This window comes from Chenopodium quinoa, unplaced genomic scaffold (assembly GCF_001683475.1).
Source record: "Chenopodium quinoa cultivar QQ74 unplaced genomic scaffold, ASM168347v1, whole genome shotgun sequence".
NCBI classification, from domain to species: domain Eukaryota; kingdom Viridiplantae; phylum Streptophyta; class Magnoliopsida; order Caryophyllales; family Amaranthaceae; genus Chenopodium; species Chenopodium quinoa.
The window spans coordinates 9,925,530-9,947,246 of NW_018743292.1; the positions used below are offsets into that span (position 1 = coordinate 9,925,530).

A 21,717-nucleotide genomic window follows, 5' to 3' on the forward strand; every position below is an offset into this window, starting at 1 on the left:
GGTTACTAACCTTAACAATGAAAAGGATACAAATATTACACGTCTACAAACCACACCATCTATTTTCGAAAGAACTCCTCTGTTCACACTTCAAAACCATAAGTTATTGAAGGTGACTCTAATGGAGAGCTTTGTGTTATATGAAGAGTTTTCAATTTATAGGATAGATTTCGACAAACTCCTACTAACGAAATACTTCATAAAAGATAATTAATTACATGAGTTTAATAAGAATTATAATAGCATTGTATCTAAGCTACTCCAAGATTCACTATGCCGAGATTGCCGACAAACCTCCGCATACAGTCGTTTATGAATTCCGTTTACATCATTTTGTCCTTTACAATGCTCTATATTGTTGGGACAATATTTTTTTTTATCATAGACATGAGGCAAAGGTCAACAATTAGGCAAAGGAAAGAAGAAGAAATTCTTAAAAGTAAGGTAATACTCACACTAAACAAAGAATTAAAAATAACAAGACAAAGATTAAGGAAGATTAACAATAATTTAGGGAAGAATCTTCCATAACTAAAACCATCCTTAATAAGTCCATCAATTAAGAAAGAATCATATTATATAATTATACAAGGAAACTAATCACTTGATTGGCGAAATTAGAACTTATTTTTGCTGAAGCGGAATTACTTTTGCTAACTGAACTTATTTTGACTTTATAGACGAACTTATCTTGACATTATGGACAATATAGATATTTAAGTCACTCTGATTTTGCCGCCATTATGAGTTTGTCAATTGAGATTGAACCCTTTATTGATGCGTAATAAATACTTGGGCAACAAGCACAAGCACATTCTTTGATTTGAGGAGCGGATCAAGAAGATGTCAATCAACTAATTTAAAGTTTCTTAATTAGTGAAGATGACAATCAACCTAGTCAACATTGCCAAAACGATACCAATCCTCCAACAACTTAATATCAATCACCATTATCCATTATATTCATTCAACATTCAATTAAAAACTACTTTTGCTTTGTGATGAATCCTTCAATCTAGCTAATTTGAATGTTCTTTAATAATGCAATTCTGACAGTCATTCTTAGTCTAGGATCCCAAGATTTCCAACTAATCAATCCGGATCCAAATTAGACAATTAGTCAATTTGTCTTAACACTATTCTCTTCACATATGAGTATTACTTTTCTTATCAATAACATGTTTATTTCTTTAATCTTTAACATGCTTTCTCAAACCTAGCAAATCGCGCAGATTCCTTTTTAAGAATTTGCCCAAACATACACACCAAAAATTAAGGCATGCATTTTATATAAAAGAAGCTGAAGCGGGAGTTCAGGTCCTAATCTGATGTCTGACGTAGTTCAGTAGCTTTGGACAATGCAACACCGTGCACCTAAAGAGGAGTGACAATAATAAAGTCCCCGGTAACAGACTTTTGCTCCGGATTTAGGGTATACGAAGTATAATCTACTTGTAGATGATTTGAATTTTCCCAAACAAAATTAGAAGAAAATTTTTCGATTAAAATACATAGAATATTACTAATACATCAATCCAGGACCAACGAGTCTCTTCATCCAAGTGCATGTAAAATCTTGCACGCGGATACAAATGTAAAGAACATGCAATTATGCACAATAGAGTAATTATGATCCATGAGCCTCTAACTGTATGTTGCCTGTAACAGAATTTCTAAAACATAATTGAACAAGACGTGCAAACAGCTAAACAATGATGTTTTGAATATGATGTACAATTACAATATGTCCACATTGCCCAGATCATAGGTAGACCTACTGTATCACCAAGGAGGGGAACAAAAGGAACTGACTTTCAAGCATAATGTAACTAATCCAACCTTAAAATAATAATGGACAAAGCTAAACTCAGTCGTCAAAGTAGGACTACAACAGCGTCAGAGACAAGGCAGCACTGCGAAGTTTTACACCATCGCTATCCCACTTAGACTGTGGGGCAGTCGCTCCAGCAACAAATGCCTGCACCAATCATGCGAACATGAAACATCATGTTGTGAAGTTAAAAAAACTGGAATCCTTTCAGTCCACCATATGATTGCAAGAAGCATGCCCATTATACACTGTGGAAGCTAATATAATGGCTACAATATAAAAAGATCTACACTATAGATAGTATATATGATGACTACTTCGGTAAGATCAAGGGAGTACATCTTTTATTTCAGTAACTAAAAATTGCCATGCTAATACTTTTCTAGATAGAGTGTTATCATTCCCTAACTGGTATTGAAAGACTAAATATATATAATTCTACACGTAGACTAGAAAATACCTTTCCTCCATTAACAGCAGCTACAAGTGCAACATGTTGTTCATCTCTGCCAAACTCATAGAAATAGTATGTCCTGGGCAACATGGGATACAACAAACGTGAGACAAACAGTTACTCTGGGAAGAGTCAAATTTATCTTCATACTGCTAAAATAATATTCTGTATCAAACTGTCTAAAACAACAAATAAAATAGAACTAATAGACAGGTAAATGCCCCCGCCAAAATGAGACGATTAGTTAACAGAACATAACTAATCAACATAAATCAAGATGACAGTCATCGAGATAACATATTTTCTGTTTTGACATCCCACCACCAAATTTTAAAATAAACTACTTTTCAGAAGTGCTAGCCTATTCTTCATATAGCCAACAAAGGAAAAGACAGGGATGTTATTTTTGCACCATTTACAGAAATATCAATTTGATAGATCTTTACCTGAAACCATCCTCTTCTTTTATTTTAATAGTTTGTGCGGAATACAGTGATGACCCACCTGCCATGGCACCAAACAAAAGATAAAGAACAATCAAGTCATAGCAGACAAATCAGGAAGCTGTGGACCAGCAAGTCACAGCAAAACAGCGTCAAATAGCATAGTTGCATATCTTTCATGTATAAAATATATTCGACTACCTTATTCCCCAATTTCTGTTTTAAGAAAGGAGGGAGAGGGGCTCTGAATGGTAATACATATACCAGGAATGAAAATCTTTGCTGCTTCTTTTAGAGAGCCTATATCAGTAATGTCCTGAGCCTGTAAGAAAATGATTATCAAGAGAGTAGTACATTCTGTAGGAAAGAAAGCAGGTGATACAAGATTCAATATAGTAACTACAAATGAGGTTAGCGAGTGCTAAAAAAGCTAAATGTAAAATTGGTCAGGTCACGTGAGGAAAGACAGAGAAAGAGGACCCCATAGGTGCTTCAGCAACTTAATTTGGTAGTATATAGCAGCTTAGAAGAGATAGATGTCCAGAGTTAATTGATAACATGAACATAGAACAAAAACTTCTAATGAATAAATCATGCTTAAGTTGCAGAACTTGAAACAGACAGAATTGCATGAATGTAGCATACTCGACAACGTAAGTATGAAGCCAGAGTCAGAAGATCAACAAAAGGCAATATAACACTTCAACCAAACAAATTCCTTAAGATAACCAAGTATATTGGATAATCTGTGAAGTAAATGAAGTAAAACAAGAAACACACCTCTAAGAATGTAATTTTCAATGAGTTGGATGGCTTGATAATTACACTAACTACCTCAGACCTGTATAAATGCAGAAGAAGTTAGTATTCAAAGCTCGATGACAGAATTAAATCCAATATCAAGCAAATTTTTGTTGTTTCCCTTCACTGCAATTACATAGCAAAACTGACAACGCTATATGCCAAAATAGCTTATTGGTATCTCAAAAACTGAGAAACATATATAATGGACAAAGACTAAATATATAGAGGTGGAATCTTGTAGTGAATAAAACTCAAAAGCAGTAAAGAGGAGAAAAGACACTATGTTTACCCGTCAGAAGAGGCAAACCGTGCAGCAAAAGTCTTTGGCTTTGCCTTATCTCCATAAAGGGACAACTCAGCATTAAAATCCTGAAAGGGAAAAAGTGGAACATAATATATAAGAAATCTATCCAATTTGGAGGGACAACCCAGCGTTAAATACCACATTCGGATAAGGTGGAAGTCGAGGAACACGATCTATAAGAAATCTATCCGATTTGGACAGGCGTACAAAACTAATTTCCAAATACCACATCGGCGATTTAACCAACACATTCCCAAGATATGCATCATTAAAGGACAAAGCTAAACAAGATATTGTCAAATAAGGATTCAATTTCCATCATCAAACCTCTACAATTAATTAACCCACCACAGACCTAACTTTAGGGAAATGCCAACAGTTTGCAACATGGTCAAATTGAAGGTAACTGGTTCAACCAAAGTTATGAAGTGGCGTATTCCATCATAATTATATAAAAAGGCTCTAAATTCTCAATATTTCAAAAAGCTTATGGCCTTATCAGTCATCACTGCAACAGCATACTCTACACAAGTTATCTAAATAAATACACTCCCAAGTCATATTATCCAATAGGTGTATCTTCCTAAGCAATTAGAAAGTCTAGTGTATATTATTACCTCAACTATCCCATGATCAAAATTTTCTTTGTGATACCCAATAGTTCTAGACATGCAATAAAAATCAACAGAGCATATTCTTACATATTAAATGCAGCGGTGATTTCTTCTGTGAAATGTTGACAATAAAAGTTTTGCATAAGATTATCTTTGTCATCCCAGGCAAACAAAAAGACAAGGTTTATGCACTTATGCTAGCTCATAAGCAAAATATTCCATTTGGGATAAAAAAAGTGCTTCCTCCGTTTCAAATTAGTTGACACGTTTCTTTTATCACGTTTGTCAATGCATAGATTCAATCGATAATATCTTTAATTATACTATTGTAAAAAGTACTAAAAATTGAATTTTAATTAAGTACACAACAAATTGGATCTAACAAGATCCTACATGACTATATTTATAATTCACAAATGTTAGTCAAAGTAATGTTTATAAACAGTGTCAAAAGTAAAACGTGTCAACTAATTTTGAACAGAGGAAGTATCTTGTATAAAAGTTTATATTATTAAGCAGACACTCATAATCTTGATAGTGGTGTATTATCATCAGTGTGGATCTCTTAGGCTGTGTTTGGTTGAAAAAAAAAATGCATATTCAAGGATAATTGGTTTTCCCATTACCCTCTGTTTGTTTTGTGAAGAGTGGAAAATTGTTTCCTAATGGTAGAAAGCATTTCCTTTTGTAAGGAAGAATTGAATAAATGCCACTTTCTCTCTTCCCATCAATCTCCTCTCCTTCATTTTCTTTTTCTCGCTAACTTTTCTATCAAGGAACCAAAGAATGAAAGTTGAAACCTGATTTCCTTTGAAATATGCTTTGGTTGAAATTAAATGGTAGTTCAATACGCTTTCTTGAAAGAAACACAACCTTAGTTACACTACAATAAGAGTGTAGTAAGTCCATAAAAGTGATCATTACAAGTAGAAAACTTAATTTAAATTAAACTTTTAGAGGTTCGAGCTGATAAAGTCATAAACGATGCCAAAAGAATCGTTAACATGAAATGTGCCATTCCGGTCACACAGCTGGCAACCAAAAAAAAAAAAAAAGTCTTACATCAACAGCCCATTTAGTAGGTGGTAATAAATGACGGCAGTAGGAATACATTTGAATGTAATTATGCTAGGAAAGTAGCATCATAATGTCTGTGGTAATACAATATCATTTCCGAACTCATGTTTTTTCTTCAAATATTTCCATTATCACCCACTACTCTTTCCCAAATGGTAATAAAAATTTGTGAAGACAATGTGATATTTGAGGTAAACTTAGCATTATTATGAGAATGGACATGTAAATTTTCTCACAAAATGTATAATTCAATTTCATTATCACCATATATCACCACTTAACAAATAGGCTCTAAGGGTGACACTCCTCTTGCACCTCAATTGTTACAGATTGCCCTTGAATTATACGAAGTACAAGCCAACATACAAGCTTACTTGAGTTATAAGATTTAGTCTCTATTGTGTTTTACTCAAAGTGTGGGACAAAGATATGGTATTATAACGACTATGAACTATGAAGCAAGGAAAAAAATATGAAATTCTATCTGTTACTACTCTCATTTAAAGTGTTCAAGAGCCATTTCATACCTATCTCATGAAGGTGTCTGACTCAAGGTAGTTTGAGTAATGTACAACCAACCACTCTTCTAATTTCAGTTCATCACACCAAATTCTTCTTTCTTAATCCTAGAGCATTCTACACCGATCCTTCTGCATGCGAAATACAATGCCTATCCAAATAACAATTCTGGGTTTTGCATATGTCAAGCTATCCAAAGATACCACTTTACATTCTATGTTCCATTCACATTCCCATTATCATCATTTCCATTTCCATTTCTTGGGTTTAATTACTCTTGCTGAACATCATATATTTCAACCTTTCAAGTACTCTCTTAATACAGAAGCCTAGCTAAATATCCGACATTGATCAATCTCATACACATTGTACACTAAAACCGCTATTTCAAAACCTCTAGTTCTCAACTAATCAATTTACTATTCATGTGTGTGTGTGACTATGTGAGATTGATCAATATAGGATATTACCATAGACTTCCTCATCATGCCACACATATAAACTCCAACCATTTAAGTAATTTATCCACTCAAACACAACTTAGACAACAAACAATCCCCCAATACAATGTATAAACCCCATTATCCAATACCAACAATGATACCACAAAATCATCTGGGCTTCCCTCAATTTCCCTAACAAATTGCTTCTTTATACAAAATTAAGCATAATTTAGACCAAATACATAAGAACAAAAGCAAGCAAATTATTATATGAAAGAAAGAACCAAACCTCAGGCTCCATAACGTCCTGAAATTCGGGAGGAACACGAATGGAAAACCCATCACCAAAAAACTGAAACCATGATTTAGTGTTCAAAATTTCCGAAAGAATCGATTTGGAAGGAGGAGGAGCTTTAGTTGCAGAAATGGCAGATGGGGTTTCAAGGATTAATGAAGCAATGCAGAGAGAGATTGATTGGAAGATGAAATCCCTCTTTTTGGAGGTTAAAGATTGAATTTTGGGGTTGGAGGAGAGAGAAAATGATGGAGAAGAAATGGGTTTAGGGGTATGAGGTGGTTTTGATTGAGAGTGGTGGAGGGAGGAAGGAAGGAGAACTGCCATGAGAGTGTGAAGATAGCAGCCATGGCCACTGAGAATGGTGTTTAGATAATGTGGGATAATGTTTATAGTAACTGCTTAACCAACAGATTGTAATTTTTTTTTTTTTTAGTAACTGCTTAACCAAAAGAAGTCCATTGCTCAACACCGCCATAAAAAATATCACCACCGCCAACATTTGTTGTGACTTGAGAATGTACAACCATGCCCTTACTATTTTCACCACCACTTATCCTCCCCGGCGAATCGGCGACCCACCACCCCTTTCGACCGGCAACGACCACCACCACCTACCGACGACCCACCACATCCCCATTCCCCATCAATAACGACCCACCACCTTCCCTCGCTGGCGAAAAGGTGTGGTTAATTTCTAGCAACCACGGTTAATCGGTTTTGGGCTCCGGTTACTGTGGTTGCCGGAAATAAAAATCCACCACCTTCCCTCCGGTGAGGGAACGTGGTGGATCGTCGGTCAGGATGGTGGTGGTGGTCGTTGTCAGTGAGGGTGGTGGTGGTCGTCGCCGGTTAGGGTGGTGGTGCCAAGGTGTTAGTGATTGGTGGCAAGAGGGAAAATAATGGTGAAATACTAAGGGCAATGACTGTCCACTCACGTACACTAAATGTTGGTGGTTTTGATGGTATCAAGGAAGGGAGGTTCTATTCCAAAAAAAAAAAAAAAAAAAAAAAAAAAAAAGGGAAGTTTGATTAATTACAAATTTACAATCTCAAATCCCGCCTTAAAAGCTTCGACTTTATTTTGTTCATCTTATTTTCTCTCGTGGTAAACAATAAACTAGTGTGTGGCTCGAGCGATACTTTGGGTTATTATTATAATTATCATATTGCAATATTTGAAATTTTATCTACATAGTGCAATATACATATTATTAAACAATATAATAACTAATGGGAAATAAAAACATAATAGTATATAAATAAACACCCCCATCAAGGTTAGATATTCCTATCTTATAAAAAGTATAAAGTTACTTTTATGAATAGTGTGATGCCAATTATACCCTTCAAAATATGTATTTACATATATACCCACATTATATGTACAAGTTTTTTTAAAAAATAAATAGTGTTTGGACAATTATACCCTCAAAAATATTTATTTATTTTCTCTCATTAATGTTAGTTGCCTTAGACATTTATACCCCTAAAACATAGTTGTTTACATATCAATAACAAAATATGTGATTTAAGGCCAAAAGAACTTCCGGTTATGGCTAACTAGATGCACGCGTTAGCTGCCCTAGTAGCAATAAAAGGAGCACATAAAATGATAAAGTAGGATGGGAATTTATTTTTGCTAGTATAATTAAAAGTGTTAAATATAAAAGTATAACTAAAAGTTGGCTAAGATGGTCAGACTTTCAACTTAATTATTGTTGGTCATGAGTTCAAACACTAGAAAGATCATTTCTTATGAACATTATGGGAGTAAGCATTTTATTAAATTATAGAGATTTTGGAGGGAGTTGGCTCTACCTTTTTTTCATCTTTATATTGCATCTGTTTTAAGAGATTTTTATTAACTTTAAGGGACCTAATTGAGACACTGAAAAGTTAATGAATTTAACCGTCACAAAGGGCAAAGTTTAGAGACCTCTAATGTTGTCAATTAATTCCATAAAAAATTTATTAAATCCAACTCTTACATAGGAGTATAGGACATAGATAGACAGAAGTACCCCTCTCACATCCTCATGGGTCCATAGACGTTTATCTTGTGGTTACTTGGAATCAAACAATTCAAAATCAAGAAAAATGCAAACCACACATAATTCTTGAAGCCACCTTCTCCAAACCAAAACAGAAAAAAAAAAAATAAAAAAATAAAAAAATCTCTGCTTTTATCCAATTATCCTTCATCAGTTCTTCCATGAGTTTTCTCTCTCTAAAACTATAAACCTCTATCAAATGGAAACCATTCTCTCTCCTCCCACATTCTCTCCATTTCTCAACCCAAAACCTTCATCTTCAAAACCCAGATCACTTTCATTACCCTTCACAAAACCCATAATTTGTTCCCTTAAAAAACCCAATTGTTTACCTCAAAAATCATCATCTTTTACAGTACCCAATCACTGGTTTTCACCCATTCAACATGGATTAGCAGCTCTTGCTCTGTCTTTAGCCCTTAATTTCTCCCCATTTTGCCAATTTCTGGTGCTAATGCTTCTGAATTTGATGTTTTAAATGAAGCTCCACCAAAAGAATCATATGTTGTTGATGATGCAGGTGTTCTTAGCCGTGTTACCAAGTCTGATCTCAAGAGATTGTTGTCTGATTTAGAGTCTAGGAAGAATTTCCGTGTTAATTTCATCACTGTTCGCAAACTAACTGTAAGTTTCACTTGATCACATGTTTTTTCAGTCTTTGAATTTGAATTCTTGCTTAGGATGTCATAAGGGGTGCTAATTGAGCGAGCTGAGACCGAGCTTGGGTCAGCTCATTACACTTGCATTCGAAATCAGAGCCGAATTATAGGCTTTTTCGAGTTTAAATTTTACAATTCAACTTGCCATATAGCTCAACTTGTGCTTGGGAATTTCGAGCTGAGCTTGAATAGTTCACAAATTTGACGATGTTAATGAAGGTTGTTAATGTTAGTGTTTAAGGGTCATGAAGTTTTAGTTTGAATTTTATGTGCATCACCCTTGTACAGTTATGCCTTACTTGTTATAAAGATTAAATGAATGGTAATGAGTTTGTGTGTAATATATGTGGAGCTCGTGCGCCATGATCATGGTAGCACATCCCACTTCCAAGCTTGTGTTATATGGGATATTGTTATTGATCTTATTAAACTTATTAGTTGTTACCAACATGAGGTGAGTATGGCTGGTAATGAAATTCGATGCCGAGTATGACCCTGTGATGCATTGCTGTGGATAGATGAGGTGAAACGATGTAAAGATTATATAGAAACCCATTACCATAAGGTAGGTCTAATAAAGTTACTACAAAGATAAGAGCAATATTACATATTTGTGTGTTACCCCCTAGTATGAGAGAAATCAGTTGCAATCCATGGATCATGAGAGGGCATTTGATTATTTTGCTCACATTCTAGTTTCTAGCTCTGATTGACTATAAGGCTCTTACTCCTGTAGATATCCAATGATCTAAAATTTGGCTAGAGTTTTCGATCAGTAATTCCCTTAGTTTTTAGTGAAATATTGCAGGTAAATATGTTGCTGATCCCTCTTGGCCTGTAGAGATAAGACTAGGTAATTGTCTTAAAAAAAAGTACAATGTAGACATTAAGGTCTTTTAGTTGGGAGATGTCGGTGTGTGAATTCAGATACGAAGTTCATGATATTTGTCGTTTATTCTGCAGTATAGAGTCTAAAGACCATTAATCATTGATTTGAATTTGTAAAACATCTGTGGAGTAAGAAAGCCTAACACTAATTAGTGAGTTTGCTACTGTTCTCTTCCAGAGCAAAGCTGATGCTTTTGAGTATGCTGACCAAGTTTTGGAGAAATGGTACCCAACGGTTGAAGATGGCGATAACAAAGGGATTGTTGTGCTTGTCACTAGCCAAAAGGAAGGGGCAGTTACCGGCGGACCTTCATTTGTCAAGGCTGTTGGTGAGAATATTCTTGATGCAACCGTGTCAGAGAATCTTCCTGGTAAAAAACCTTCATTTTTTCTGTCTCGTGTCCTTTCTTTTGGTTTAAGGGGGTTAAATGGAGTTCATTCATCATTTTTGATGCTACTCAGACTTTACTTGAATTATCTTTAACAAAAGATCAATTTAATTCTGCACAATTCATGAGAAAATCCTAGTAGTAAGAAAGTTTAAATTTGTTTTTGGGTGCAAAGTAAAAGGTTTATAATGTTTAAACAAAGTTTTGTATATCTTGAGTTTTACTATAATTGTTGAGGTGAAGTATTGATGATGGAAAAATGTACTTACAGTATTGGCAACTGAAGAGAAATACAATGAAGCCATTTATAGCAGTGCCAAGCGGCTAGTGGCTGCTATTGATGGTCTTCCAGACCCTGGTGGCCCATCATTCAAGGACAACAAAAGAGAGTCAAACTTTAAGTCCAAGGAGGAGACAGATGAAAAACGAGGTCAATTCAGTCTTGTGGTTGGAGGTTTGTTGGTCATTGCGTTCGTTGTCCCTATGGCACAATACTACGCATATGTTTCCAAAAAATAGGTTGTGTTTGGATTATTCTCCAAGGTAACTTCAAATATTTTTTAAAATTTTTGTAAAGTTTATGTACAAACACATAATTGAATAACAAAATTGCTTGACCATTGTAAACTACTAATTGATGAGGCACTTTTAATTAAGGGCTATGAGAAGAAATTTTAATACGATGAGAAATTGATAATGCAATATTAATTTTTGTTCTTTATGTCAATGCCTAAACAGCAATAAAATCCTGCTCTCCTCTATAAGGATATCACTTGTGAAATGAATTATTGTAATTTTAAGAGAGAAATATTTTAAAAACATATATTCAGGAAGAATGAATTGGATTTTACATACTATACTATTTTTGGGCCTAATGTAATACTGTATACATTATTGTGTGTTTTAGAACTTGAGCTTTAACAGAAAGGGCATTTTGTCAGAGAAAGGTGGATCAGAATATTTTCCAGTGAGTATTTGTGATGCTACATACTGGTTTGCTGCTTCTGTGTAATGAATTCCATCCCAGTTTATATACTCTGTGCTGTCACTGCATCCTTTAGCAGTAACATTGTTGCCATTTATTACTTTCGTTTGCCCACATGGTACCCGACTGTCATAATTTAGTGGTGCACCGCCATATCCACAGCAAGCCATGATCGGTTGTTCAAATCCTGCAAATAGGGATTTTAGTGGATTTTCATGACAAAATGGAAGGAACAACTGAAATATAGGGAGTGATTTGAAACTCACCATATCTAGAATAGTTTGAAAGAAGATTAATCTTTATTGAGTATATATCAACATAGGTGACATTTGTATCTGGATATTGCCCCTGCACCTTTTTGCTTAGAGCATGTAGTTGCAGATTGAAGAGCTGAGCTGCTTGGTTGTGTGCACTAACACACCCTAACACATCTAGCTTTGATTGATCCGTCCCAAATTTGGCTATGTTCTGAGGCAGGCACCCAAGGGGACCAGTATTGTGAATCCAAAAGAACCTTGCCCCTCATCATACAATTTCTGGAAAGGTAAACGGACATTTGAACAACATTAGTTGTTTTAAATGTTTATGTCAGACATTACACACAACTAATTCCAAATTCTAGATTCTGAATCACTTCTAGGGCTTACCATCATGCCAGCTTCAAATTCTTGCAAAATGTACGGGATTGAGGCTAAAATTTGATCAAATGACTTTGAATAAAATGCTCCCGCCAAATCGTTCTGGCCTATATCAAACATGTAAAGAGCCTTCTCAAAGGAATCTTGTGCTGGGATATACTTGTCATATTTCCTACCTGTAGCTGTGAGGAACAGGAAAATAAGATCAGAAATTCTCCCATAAACCTCCCCCCCCCCCCAATAAACATTCCAAAAGTAGTGGTGTTATTCTGTGGAAGGCTAAAATGAATACTTTTAGATATATCTTGAACTCGATCTTTGAATCGGAGGAACTGAGCCACCTGAACCCCAAATGAGAAGGGACTAACTGATGTTGCAGTAGCTGGAAGAATAGTTGATCCTGCGGTAGCAAAATTGCAACCTCTTCTGAAAATAGGTGCACCAATGGATTCTAAATAGGCATTCAGAAAGGGTAGGTCCATATCATCCACTACAATACATTATACAAAACAGTAAGGTTAAAAACACAATGGAGAAAACAGAGAAAAACAGAGGATATGTAGAATTAACAAAAAAAAAAAAACACAAAAAATCTTACTGAGAAAATCTATGATCAAACGACCATCACTGTATCTCCCCGATGGTTTCTTGAAGTAAGTCTGCCCGTAGGGATCGGATATCCCCTCGAGGCCTGAAGCCACAAGATCACCTGTATCCGAATTTGAATCACCAAAGTTGAAAACTGCAGGGTAGTTGAAATCAATGGATTCGACATAAGATGTTAATATGGATGTTAAGAGGAAAAATTGGAGAAATGAGTTCTTGATTGCCATGGCTGGTGCAATGAGCTATGTGATTCCATTAGCGTTGCCTCCGAACAAACTTTATAAGATGTTAGTTAGAAGACAATAAAGAGTGAGAAACTAAAGGGAAAGATAAGAGTTGGTTGGTGACAATCTTGGCCAAACAAAAGCTTGCTTTAAATCATAGTAATCCAACAGAATTGGCCTGCCTATTTTTCCTGATGCCAAATTTGCCCTTGGTGTGATCATTTGGTATAATGGTAAAAAGTCATTATGCTGAAATTTAGCTCATTAGTGTACTAATACCATTTTTAAAATACAACTTTTAAAGTCTTTCACAAATATATTTTCTAATAAATTGGCAATACTACTTAGAAACTGTTAGCTTTTAATACGTTGTGAGATTGATAACTTTCATATCAACGAAGAAACTATATTTGGGATAGTTATTCACCGTCTTATTACTAATTTCCGCCCTAAATAAGCACTAATGTCGCCTTATTTATGTTGAATATCTGTAATGTTTTACCTCTCACAAAACACAACCTCTTGTCAATTTTTTGAATTATAAAAATACGAATGATTATTTAGAAGCTTCATGTGACCAAAAGTTCCTGAAACCTATACAGTGCACAAGTTTAAAAGAGCGGTTCCCATGTACAACACATTAAAAGTCTACTGTCCTTGAGCCGAAAATATATAAGTACTCTATTTTGGTTATTGTTGGAGACCCTAGAGTCTAGACTAACTCAATAATACTCTTATCTGTTCCTGCACAATAGCATTATTTGATTTTACAAGTAATTTTCATAGAGCATATGTATAAGATATGAAAAGTATGTATTACTCGTATAATGTAAGAGTGGGACAAATGGAGTATGAAAAATAGTACGAGTATTATGATGTAAAAGTGGGGCATATGCTAAGAAATTATAATTACTACCTCCGTTAAATATTAGTTATAACTTTGGAATATTTTATATCTCACAAATAATACCCCAAAGTTGCAACTAATACTTAACAGAGGTAGTAAATAAACTGGTAAGACTTTACAATATAGGAAACTGATGCCACTATCAAAAACCAAATAAGGCCATGCAATTATTAAAAAAGGAAAGAAGTAAGTCATAAACTACGTTATGTGCTAGGATATTTTTTTTTTGGTGTTTAGAGAGCTACAAGAGCGAGGGTAAGAATCGATCTCATAGTTTTCTGAGGAAGGGAGGAAACCTCTAACCACTTGAGTTATCCCTCACTCTCATGTGCTAGGATATTATAAGATAAATAATCCAACTTTCCCAATTCACCATTAAATAATTCCTATAACAAGAACAGGGAAAGAAGCACCATCATTTGAACTCCCAATTATTCCGACAAATTCAATTAAGTAGCTGTCTAAATAGTTTCTCTATTCCTGTTAATTGTAAATTTAAGAATTAGCTCAATATGACAAAATTAATGAGTTTGGATTAGTCTTTTGTTATACACGTATAACTTTAAGGAATGAATAAGGACTTAACTTGGAGGGGCAATTTAGTAATCACTTAAGTGGAGTCAAATGGTGATGAAGGTGGGGCAAAAACTAACCATTCCAATTTTCTACGAAGCAAACTGTTATTTTTATATATCTTCTACTAATAGCAATATCAAAGCTATCATTTATGTGGCTGTGACAAACAATACAAATAACATACCTCAAGATATAGTATTCTTTCACTTTACACAAATGTAAACTCCGGAAGCTTAGAATATTGAGTTGAAGACATTTACATGTATATATATGATGCGACTTTGAGTGAAATCTTTAGTTCCACAGCATTCCAGTTTTTTGGGCTTATAGACTTTGCTTCGGTCCTGTTAGCTAATAGTGCTGTAATGTATATATACGAGGAACCAAATATCTGGTGTAGTGCCATTGCTCCGGTGCTCCCACAATCATTGGAGTATTTATTTATGAAGACAGAAGTATAAAATCGTTGCTTTCTGATGAGATTGCTGACAAGTTTGGCACTTCATATACGTTGCCAAGGTTGCTGAGCATGTTTAGATAGGAAATTTTAACACCTGGATCAGGATATAAAGCTAATGGATATAAGAAATTAATAGAAAGTATTCAGAAGATATCTGAAGGATTATAGACTTGTAAGTTATAATTAAATGAATTTGCTGCCCCGTTGTACTGATTTGATGATAAAAATCTTCACATACGTGTCTGAGTGACGAAATATGGGCATATCACCAAAGAGTGCAGAAGCCGAGGGCATATGATATTCTATCCAAAAAGCTTCTATTTTCTGCAGCTGCTAGCTTGTCCTTGAGAATGTTGTTCTGCTTCAGTAGCTGCTAGGCACATTGCTCGTCAAAAGACACACAAAACACAACTACTGTTTATACTATATTTCAGAAAATGAATAACATAATGTTGATAAGATGAAAAGATTGTTAGCTTAATAAAGCTAGTTTTTCTTTTTATCAAAATTTTGCATTGCTTATGAAGTTAGCTTCATAAAATAAAAAAATAAAATATAATTAGCGGCAGCTATGAAAAACGCAGTATGTGTGCATCTGCTGTGTTCAGTGCCATGCATGTCATCATAACTCCCAAGGATTTCACCACATTCCGCCCCCCCCCCCAACTCAATATGAAGGATTGAAAAGAAACTTGTAAAGGAAATGGATCTATAAAAAATAAGAGAGAATACAGTTGCTTTATAGCTGCTCATGCCCTCATTTTATAAATAAATAAATGCAGGTGACTTTTTGATGAACAGGTTATCTGTGATAAATTCTGCATTTTATTAGAGCAACCAGGGTGTAAATATTCAAAGAGAGGTCATGGATACTCTCCTTTCACAAGAATGATACTACTTGAGTGTGCTTTCTCCTGTTTCTTATAATAATGATATCAACTAATCTTTTTTACCTCACATTTAAGTCACTAGGGTTGGATGGCTAAATTTTGTGCTTTCTTAGCAAGAAAGAATGGGTCACCTAAAGCAATAATGATATTTCATTACAAGAATGCCTACCATAGTATCATTCATTAGACTGGGCATTAGTTGCGACCATATTTCAAAGGTTCAAGTCTCCTGCCATATTTTGTCTATCTGACGGTTTCAAATCTCCATTCTATAATGACTAGTATAAAGGGAGTGCCTAGGGGATTTTCAAAGAGGGTAGAGGATTACATCATTGCAGCAACAAGATTTACTTTCACCTTATAATTTAGTTTGGAGTTTTTAAATATAAAGTTGACAAATACTGCCAACTGCTCCAAGCCTCCAAGAATAGAGCTACTTTTGGTTTGATTGACTGAAAATTGCTCTTCGGGAAGGGTGGGAACTGGGTCTACCCTCTAAACCCATGCAAAGTAGAAGAATTCAAAATCTAAGTAATTTGCTTGTAAGTTGCAACCGTGTCTGAATTCTAAAGAAGGGGTAATGGAAGTATTTGTAAGCAAAATGCCTGAAGGGGAACTTGGGGAGAAATAATATCAAGGTTGTGGTAAGAATGTACATAGAATGGACTCTTTGGAGAGTATGGAGATGCACTTCTGCTACTTCTTTATCTTCTACTCACAGTTTAGTTCAGCATCTTAAAGGGATTCCAAGCGTAAGCACTAAGCAAGTTGTCCGTGTATTGCAGTTACCCCTCTAATCATTACAGGAAAAAATGAAGTAGAAAAGCAAAGAGATTGCATAACTTCATATTAATAGCGGCATAAAATTGTTTGTACCTCCTCCACTGTGGAAACAAGCTCTACTGTTATCCCCAAGGATGACATAAGAGTTGACCCGACAGTTTCACATTCCGATATCAAGTCTTCCATTGAACTCGGGCGGTACATAATTCCCTCTAAGATTAGCAGCTCTCTTAGCATCTCCAATTCCTCAATGCCCATTCTGTCTTTCAGCTATAACAGGAAGAAACAAATATTCCTGAGCAAACATGATTTTTATCCCCTCAGGGTAGAGCAAACCAGTTAAGCATATACAAACAAACAATTAAGCAAGCATACCATGTCCAAAATTCTCTCGCATGCCACATCTTTGTTTAGAACATTATATTCTTGTGTCTTGCTGATTTTATCTTCGCATGGGATAACACAAGGTGCTGCTTTTATATGTTGTGCCCTGGCCATTAAAAGGACAAAAGGTCACCAATCTTCAGTAGACTTATTATGAAAAGTTGCTCACATGAGCAAATTCAGCACTTAAAAGAGAATGCTCAGTTTAGATTTTTAAGTATTGAAGGTGAATGTTGATTCACTTCTGGCCTTCTGTACCAACATCCAAGAAAGTGAAGAGAGAACAACTAAAACTGATTTGAGGCAAGGACAACTAAAACTGACCCCGGGAAAAGGTGAAAATATGATCAATGATTTTTCATGCCAATTACCTAAATGAATACAAGTCATACCCAAGAAAAGGTCTCACTCATCATGTTCATAGAGCATCATTAGCACAAACATAGTTTTCAAGCATTAAACAGTATTTAAGATTTGATAATATTTAAATTGAAGAGAGATCTCATCACTCATTTAGAGTTTTTCAATTTAATCCTTTGTCGGTAAAAAAATATCTCTAAATTAGACAGACTTAAGATATACAACTCCTTACCCCCCCCCCCCCCCCCACACACACACACATGCATAATGAGTTGCATTTTTCTGAGTTGAAATTAGGCAACCTTGCACCAAAACGAAGGGTGGATAGAGTCTCCGGTGCATTTGAAAGACTTTGGGAACAACAGCACAGCAAAGCCATTCGGCAACTGCCACCCTGCAATATGAGATTTAGAATTTCAAGATACAGAAATTTTCACAAATCCAGCACAAGGACAGAAGAAGAAAAAAAATCTAACCAGTGCATCTTGTAGTATTCGAGTAAGCTTCGAATCACGATAAGGGATGTGGGTCAACTTGCTCAGTGGGCTACATGTCAATGCATTTACAACATTTCCCAGGGCAGAAAGGGACTTGTTAATTGTCTTTGCCTCTTCCAGAAGTCTACCTTCTGCTCCAGTTTTTCCCACTTTTTCAGAGCCAGCCAAGTCCACGAGAATAAGTTTCCCCGTTTTAGTCCTGTAAACAAATTTCAGATCTGCAATTTGTACAAATCTCAAATACAGACAATAGGAATAAGAAAGTACCTCTTATCAGCAGAAATATCTTGCTGAACCGTGAATATATAGACACAATGACTTCTGCTACTAGCAACATTCATCTCTGACACCAAGATTGAAAAACAGAAGCATCAAGATTTTATATCTTTGTATGTACTGATATATAGTGTGTCAAAGATTTGACAGTCATGGAGAAAGGATGCTCACGGGTCTCCCCAACTGCTCTATTCACAATTCCATTCTGCATTTTTAAGAGCCCGCTGTCAGAAGCTAAAGCGCGAATAGAACTTAGAAACATCCATAGCCATTCTCAACTTACAGATAGAATTTGCATTGCTTCAGAAGCTTCCAACACAGGAATCTGAAAATGTTGAAGTCAATTGTAGACTGATGTGAGCATGCCATAAATGATCAATAAGCAGGAGAGAAAGCCATAATTATGCATTCCAAGTTCAGCACAATTTTCACTGGGCAGTGCACAATTTTCACTGGGCAACATATTGAACTTAACATGATTGGCAAAGGATGACCTTAACATATATGGCAAATGCTATTAGTATCAAGAAAAATCTTCCAGCCCATAGGATGATACTTGTTCACAAGTATAAAAGATTGTGTAAACCATTGCAGTCATTTCATATTTGTAACACAAGTTGATCTTCACATAATTGGCAAAGGACTCCAAAACAACAAAACAAGCCGATGTCTCCAGTTGATAAATTCCTATTAGTACTTTTGGCAGGAATCACAGGGTAAAGTCAAGGATAAGTAAAAAGTAAACTCACCTCTGTGGCTCCAGACAGAAGAATTCCTAGAGATTTGCTCTCCTTAATCTGTATGTTATCCTTTGACAAATCAAACAAGTCCCTGCAAAGAAGGATCACACCTATTTATCATATATCTTGGTAAAGAGTCACTGAGTCAGAAAAAGTAATGCATAATAATCTGGCTCTTCCACTAAAAATGTAATCACTTTTACTTCACTAAGGAATCTGACCGTCAATTGATACCAACCTCACTTTTTCCATGTAAATCTCAACCTGCAGCAGTTTGAAAATGCGTAAGCCCCATAAGAACTAAGAAGAGCCGGGGGAGGGGGGCATAATCAGATGAAATTCAACTACATGAGCAAAGTAAGACTTTACCATTGACAATTTAACTGAATATGCAGTCGCTCCTTCTGAAGAATTGATCATCTCAAAGAGTCCTTCTATAACTCTTGGGATCAGACCTTTCCTTTCAGCGTCACACTTGATGATTCCAGGTCCCTGGCATGAAGATTCTTTGGTAAGCACCTGACTATTTTATAACCATATACTAGTACCAATTTGAAAAGAAAAATCTTTTCACCTCCATGCTATACGTCTTGCCAGCTCCAGTCTGTGACCACATAAGCAAAAGTAGTTTAAGTTGGTTAGAACTTGAAAATCAATTATAAGCTTCCATGAAGAAGATTCCTAAAAGTACTAAAACACAGATTGCTCTTGCATCTAACCTCTAGTTCTTCATGCAGGGTAAATAATAATTTTTAATTCAAAAGCATTAGGAATTTAGGATTGCTTTAGAGTTTATTTGAGAGATAACTCGAAATATCTTTCAATCAAATATAAAAACAGCATGTGCGTTGTCCTAGTCATGTATTTCAGACTTTAGGACACAATTTCCACCATTATCAAAGCTATTAGAGCATCTCCAACGGCTGAAAGTACTGTGCCATAAAATTTTTGGAGTGGCAAGCATAGCTACAGAAGGAAAGAAAGCAAAATCACACGGTTACTATTCCTAGTAATCCAAATACAGCAGATATAAACACAAGCAACAGGAAAAAAAAATGATGTTTATTATCTATATATATTTGTCAGCTACACTCCATTCAGAATGGTGTAGCAATGGGAGAGAAGCAGCAAAAGCAACCAAGCAAACGAAAGTTACCTGGCCATAAGAGAGGATTGTACCATTTAGTCCATTAACAGTATCTGTGATGTTTTCATAGCATTTGAAAACAACATTAAACCTGATTAGCACACGGTTTTTACATATATTTTTTTCCTTCTTCTGTACTCAAGCAATTAAAGAAACAAACCAAATACAATTTGCAATTTCCAAAAAGGACGGCAATCAGTAAACATATGCAGGTAGAGTGAATTTCACTCTGTTTCTTTCGCGCTAAACTCAATGAAGTGAATGAACTACTACAAAAGACTAATTACACTAGAGAAATTTCAGAATAAGGAAAAACTTCGCGTACAATTTCCAAGAGAAAATTGAATCAAATTATCAGAATAAGTCGTTTAGTATCAACCTCTTATTTCTGATATTGAAACACAGTTCGACAATATATTTCTCCTAACCAAAAAATTGATTGCTCATTTTCCGGTTTCCGGTTTTCGATCAAAGAGATAAGTTTCTAACCCTATGCAATGATCCTCCTTAATTTTCCTTATAATTAACAAACGCAAACCTAAATTTCATTCATACTTCAAATAATTCAAATATTGATCACCTTGAACAATCGGCATAGCTAAAACTTCATAAACACTAGCTTGAGCAGAATCTTCATAGAACACTTTGTCGAAACCGAATTTTAAATCTCCGTCTTTCTCATCCTTCAATTCCAAGTAAAATACATTCAAAATCAGCGAAAAATCAAAATATTCGAAGATTTTTAAAATTTTCCGAAATTTCTGAAATGTATGAGATAATTACCTTGAAATTGAATGATTCATCATCAATACGATGAATACTAACGCCATTGCCGTGATCTCTGATCTCGCCAGAACTCAAAGGCCTGAATCGAGCGCAAACTATGACCTTCGACATCTTCAATTAAACATAAGAACCAGAAATTGAAGATGAAATTCAAACCTAAAATTGAATAATAGCAATTCAGCCTGAAATTTAACGATCGTCGATTTTTTGTAGTGTAAACTACGAATTGATCAAACGATGAAACAGAAAATTAAGAAAAATTTACACAGAGTAGAATTATACTGGATGATAAACTTGCAGAATTTCTGAAGGTTTTGATTGAGACTTAAAAGATAGGGAGAGGGCAGAGAGGAGAGTATACTGGAAGAAGGGAGATAATTTGGATTGAAATGTTGATGGAAAGATTTTGTAGTGTTGGCGGGAGATTTGAGATGGCGGTTTTATTTTTTTTCCACCCGATTCACCTGTGGCTAATCCAAATTCGAATTCAATTATGAGCGGTTAGATTCCAGTCACCTCTCGTCCCTCCCTATCAAAATGCAGCCCATTATACCAACAACCAATTAGCTGAGATGGTGGATAATTAGTTGTCATCAAACAAAAATCATCAACTAGTTTAGTAAAGCGTGATATTTAAATCTGAACGCAATTTTACTTTTTGGTAAAAAGAAGAGTATTCAAGGC

General features: G+C 35.2%; 4 protein-coding genes across 4 annotated transcripts; 1 reads left to right on the forward strand and 3 right to left on the reverse strand.

Moving 5' to 3' along the window:
- Positions 1 to 1,699: 1,699 nt before the first annotated feature.
- LOC110736951 lies at positions 1,700 to 7,828 on the reverse strand. The gene is made up of 7 exons (XM_021917288.1): positions 6,779 to 7,828; positions 3,822 to 3,901; positions 3,509 to 3,569; positions 2,993 to 3,050; positions 2,732 to 2,789; positions 2,292 to 2,364; positions 1,700 to 1,978 (listed from the first exon to the last, which is right to left on the reverse strand). The coding sequence occupies exons 1-7, from the start codon at positions 7,109 to 7,111 to the stop codon at positions 1,886 to 1,888; spliced, it is 756 nt and encodes a 251-aa protein (XP_021772980.1). The 5' UTR covers positions 7,112 to 7,828; the 3' UTR covers positions 1,700 to 1,885.
- Positions 7,829 to 8,753: 925 nt separating this feature from the next.
- On the forward strand, positions 8,754 to 11,452 carry LOC110736954 (UPF0603 protein At1g54780, chloroplastic-like). Its single transcript, XM_021917292.1, is given in 4 exon segments — positions 8,754 to 9,268; positions 9,271 to 9,462; positions 10,564 to 10,756; positions 11,046 to 11,452. Coding segments are annotated over 4 exon segments (864 nt in total). The 5' UTR covers positions 8,754 to 9,037; the 3' UTR covers positions 11,294 to 11,452.
- Positions 11,453 to 11,582: 130 nt separating this feature from the next.
- Positions 11,583 to 13,342, reverse strand: LOC110736952 (GDSL esterase/lipase At1g54790-like). Its single transcript, XM_021917289.1, is given in 6 exon segments — positions 11,583 to 11,946; positions 12,026 to 12,277; positions 12,280 to 12,295; positions 12,407 to 12,579; positions 12,690 to 12,887; positions 12,996 to 13,342. Coding segments are annotated over 6 exon segments (1,143 nt in total). The 5' UTR covers positions 13,231 to 13,342; the 3' UTR covers positions 11,583 to 11,677.
- Positions 13,343 to 14,046: 704 nt separating this feature from the next.
- Positions 14,047 to 21,208, reverse strand: LOC110736953 (kinesin-like protein KIN-1). The gene is made up of 16 exons (XM_021917290.1): positions 21,031 to 21,208; positions 20,828 to 20,930; positions 20,257 to 20,300; positions 19,675 to 19,704; positions 19,470 to 19,592; positions 19,339 to 19,364; positions 19,110 to 19,191; positions 18,644 to 18,685; positions 18,532 to 18,565; positions 18,352 to 18,427; positions 18,064 to 18,283; positions 17,890 to 17,981; positions 17,219 to 17,333; positions 16,937 to 17,113; positions 15,409 to 15,540; positions 14,047 to 15,264 (listed from the first exon to the last, which is right to left on the reverse strand). The coding sequence occupies exons 1-15, from the start codon at positions 21,142 to 21,144 to the stop codon at positions 15,436 to 15,438; spliced, it is 1,383 nt and encodes a 460-aa protein (XP_021772982.1). The 5' UTR covers positions 21,145 to 21,208; the 3' UTR covers positions 14,047 to 15,264; positions 15,409 to 15,435.
- Between the last annotated feature and the right edge of the window lie 509 nt (positions 21,209 to 21,717).

Excerpts from the sequence above, each read along its gene's own strand:
- LOC110736951 (XM_021917288.1), bottom strand. The coding sequence starts at position 7,111 with ATGGCAGTTCTCCTTCCTTCCTCCCTCCACCACTCTCAATCAAAACCA. Across the intron at positions 3,902-6,778 it reads AGGACGTTATGGAGCCTGAG|GATTTTAATGCTGAGTTGTC; the intron begins GTTTGGTTCTTT and ends TTTCCCTTTCAG. Across the intron at positions 3,570-3,821 it reads CGGTTTGCCTCTTCTGACGG|GTCTGAGGTAGTTAGTGTAA; the intron begins GTAAACATAGTG and ends GCATTTATACAG.
- LOC110736953 (XM_021917290.1), bottom strand. The coding sequence starts at position 21,144 with ATGTCGAAGGTCATAGTTTGCGCTCGATTCAGGCCTTTGAGTTCTGGC. Across the intron at positions 18,686-19,109 it reads TTCTGTCTGGAGCCACAGAG|ATTCCTGTGTTGGAAGCTTC; the intron begins GTGAGTTTACTT and ends CAACATTTTCAG. Across the intron at positions 17,982-18,063 it reads GAATACTACAAGATGCACTG|GGTGGCAGTTGCCGAATGGC; the intron begins GTTAGATTTTTT and ends CTCATATTGCAG.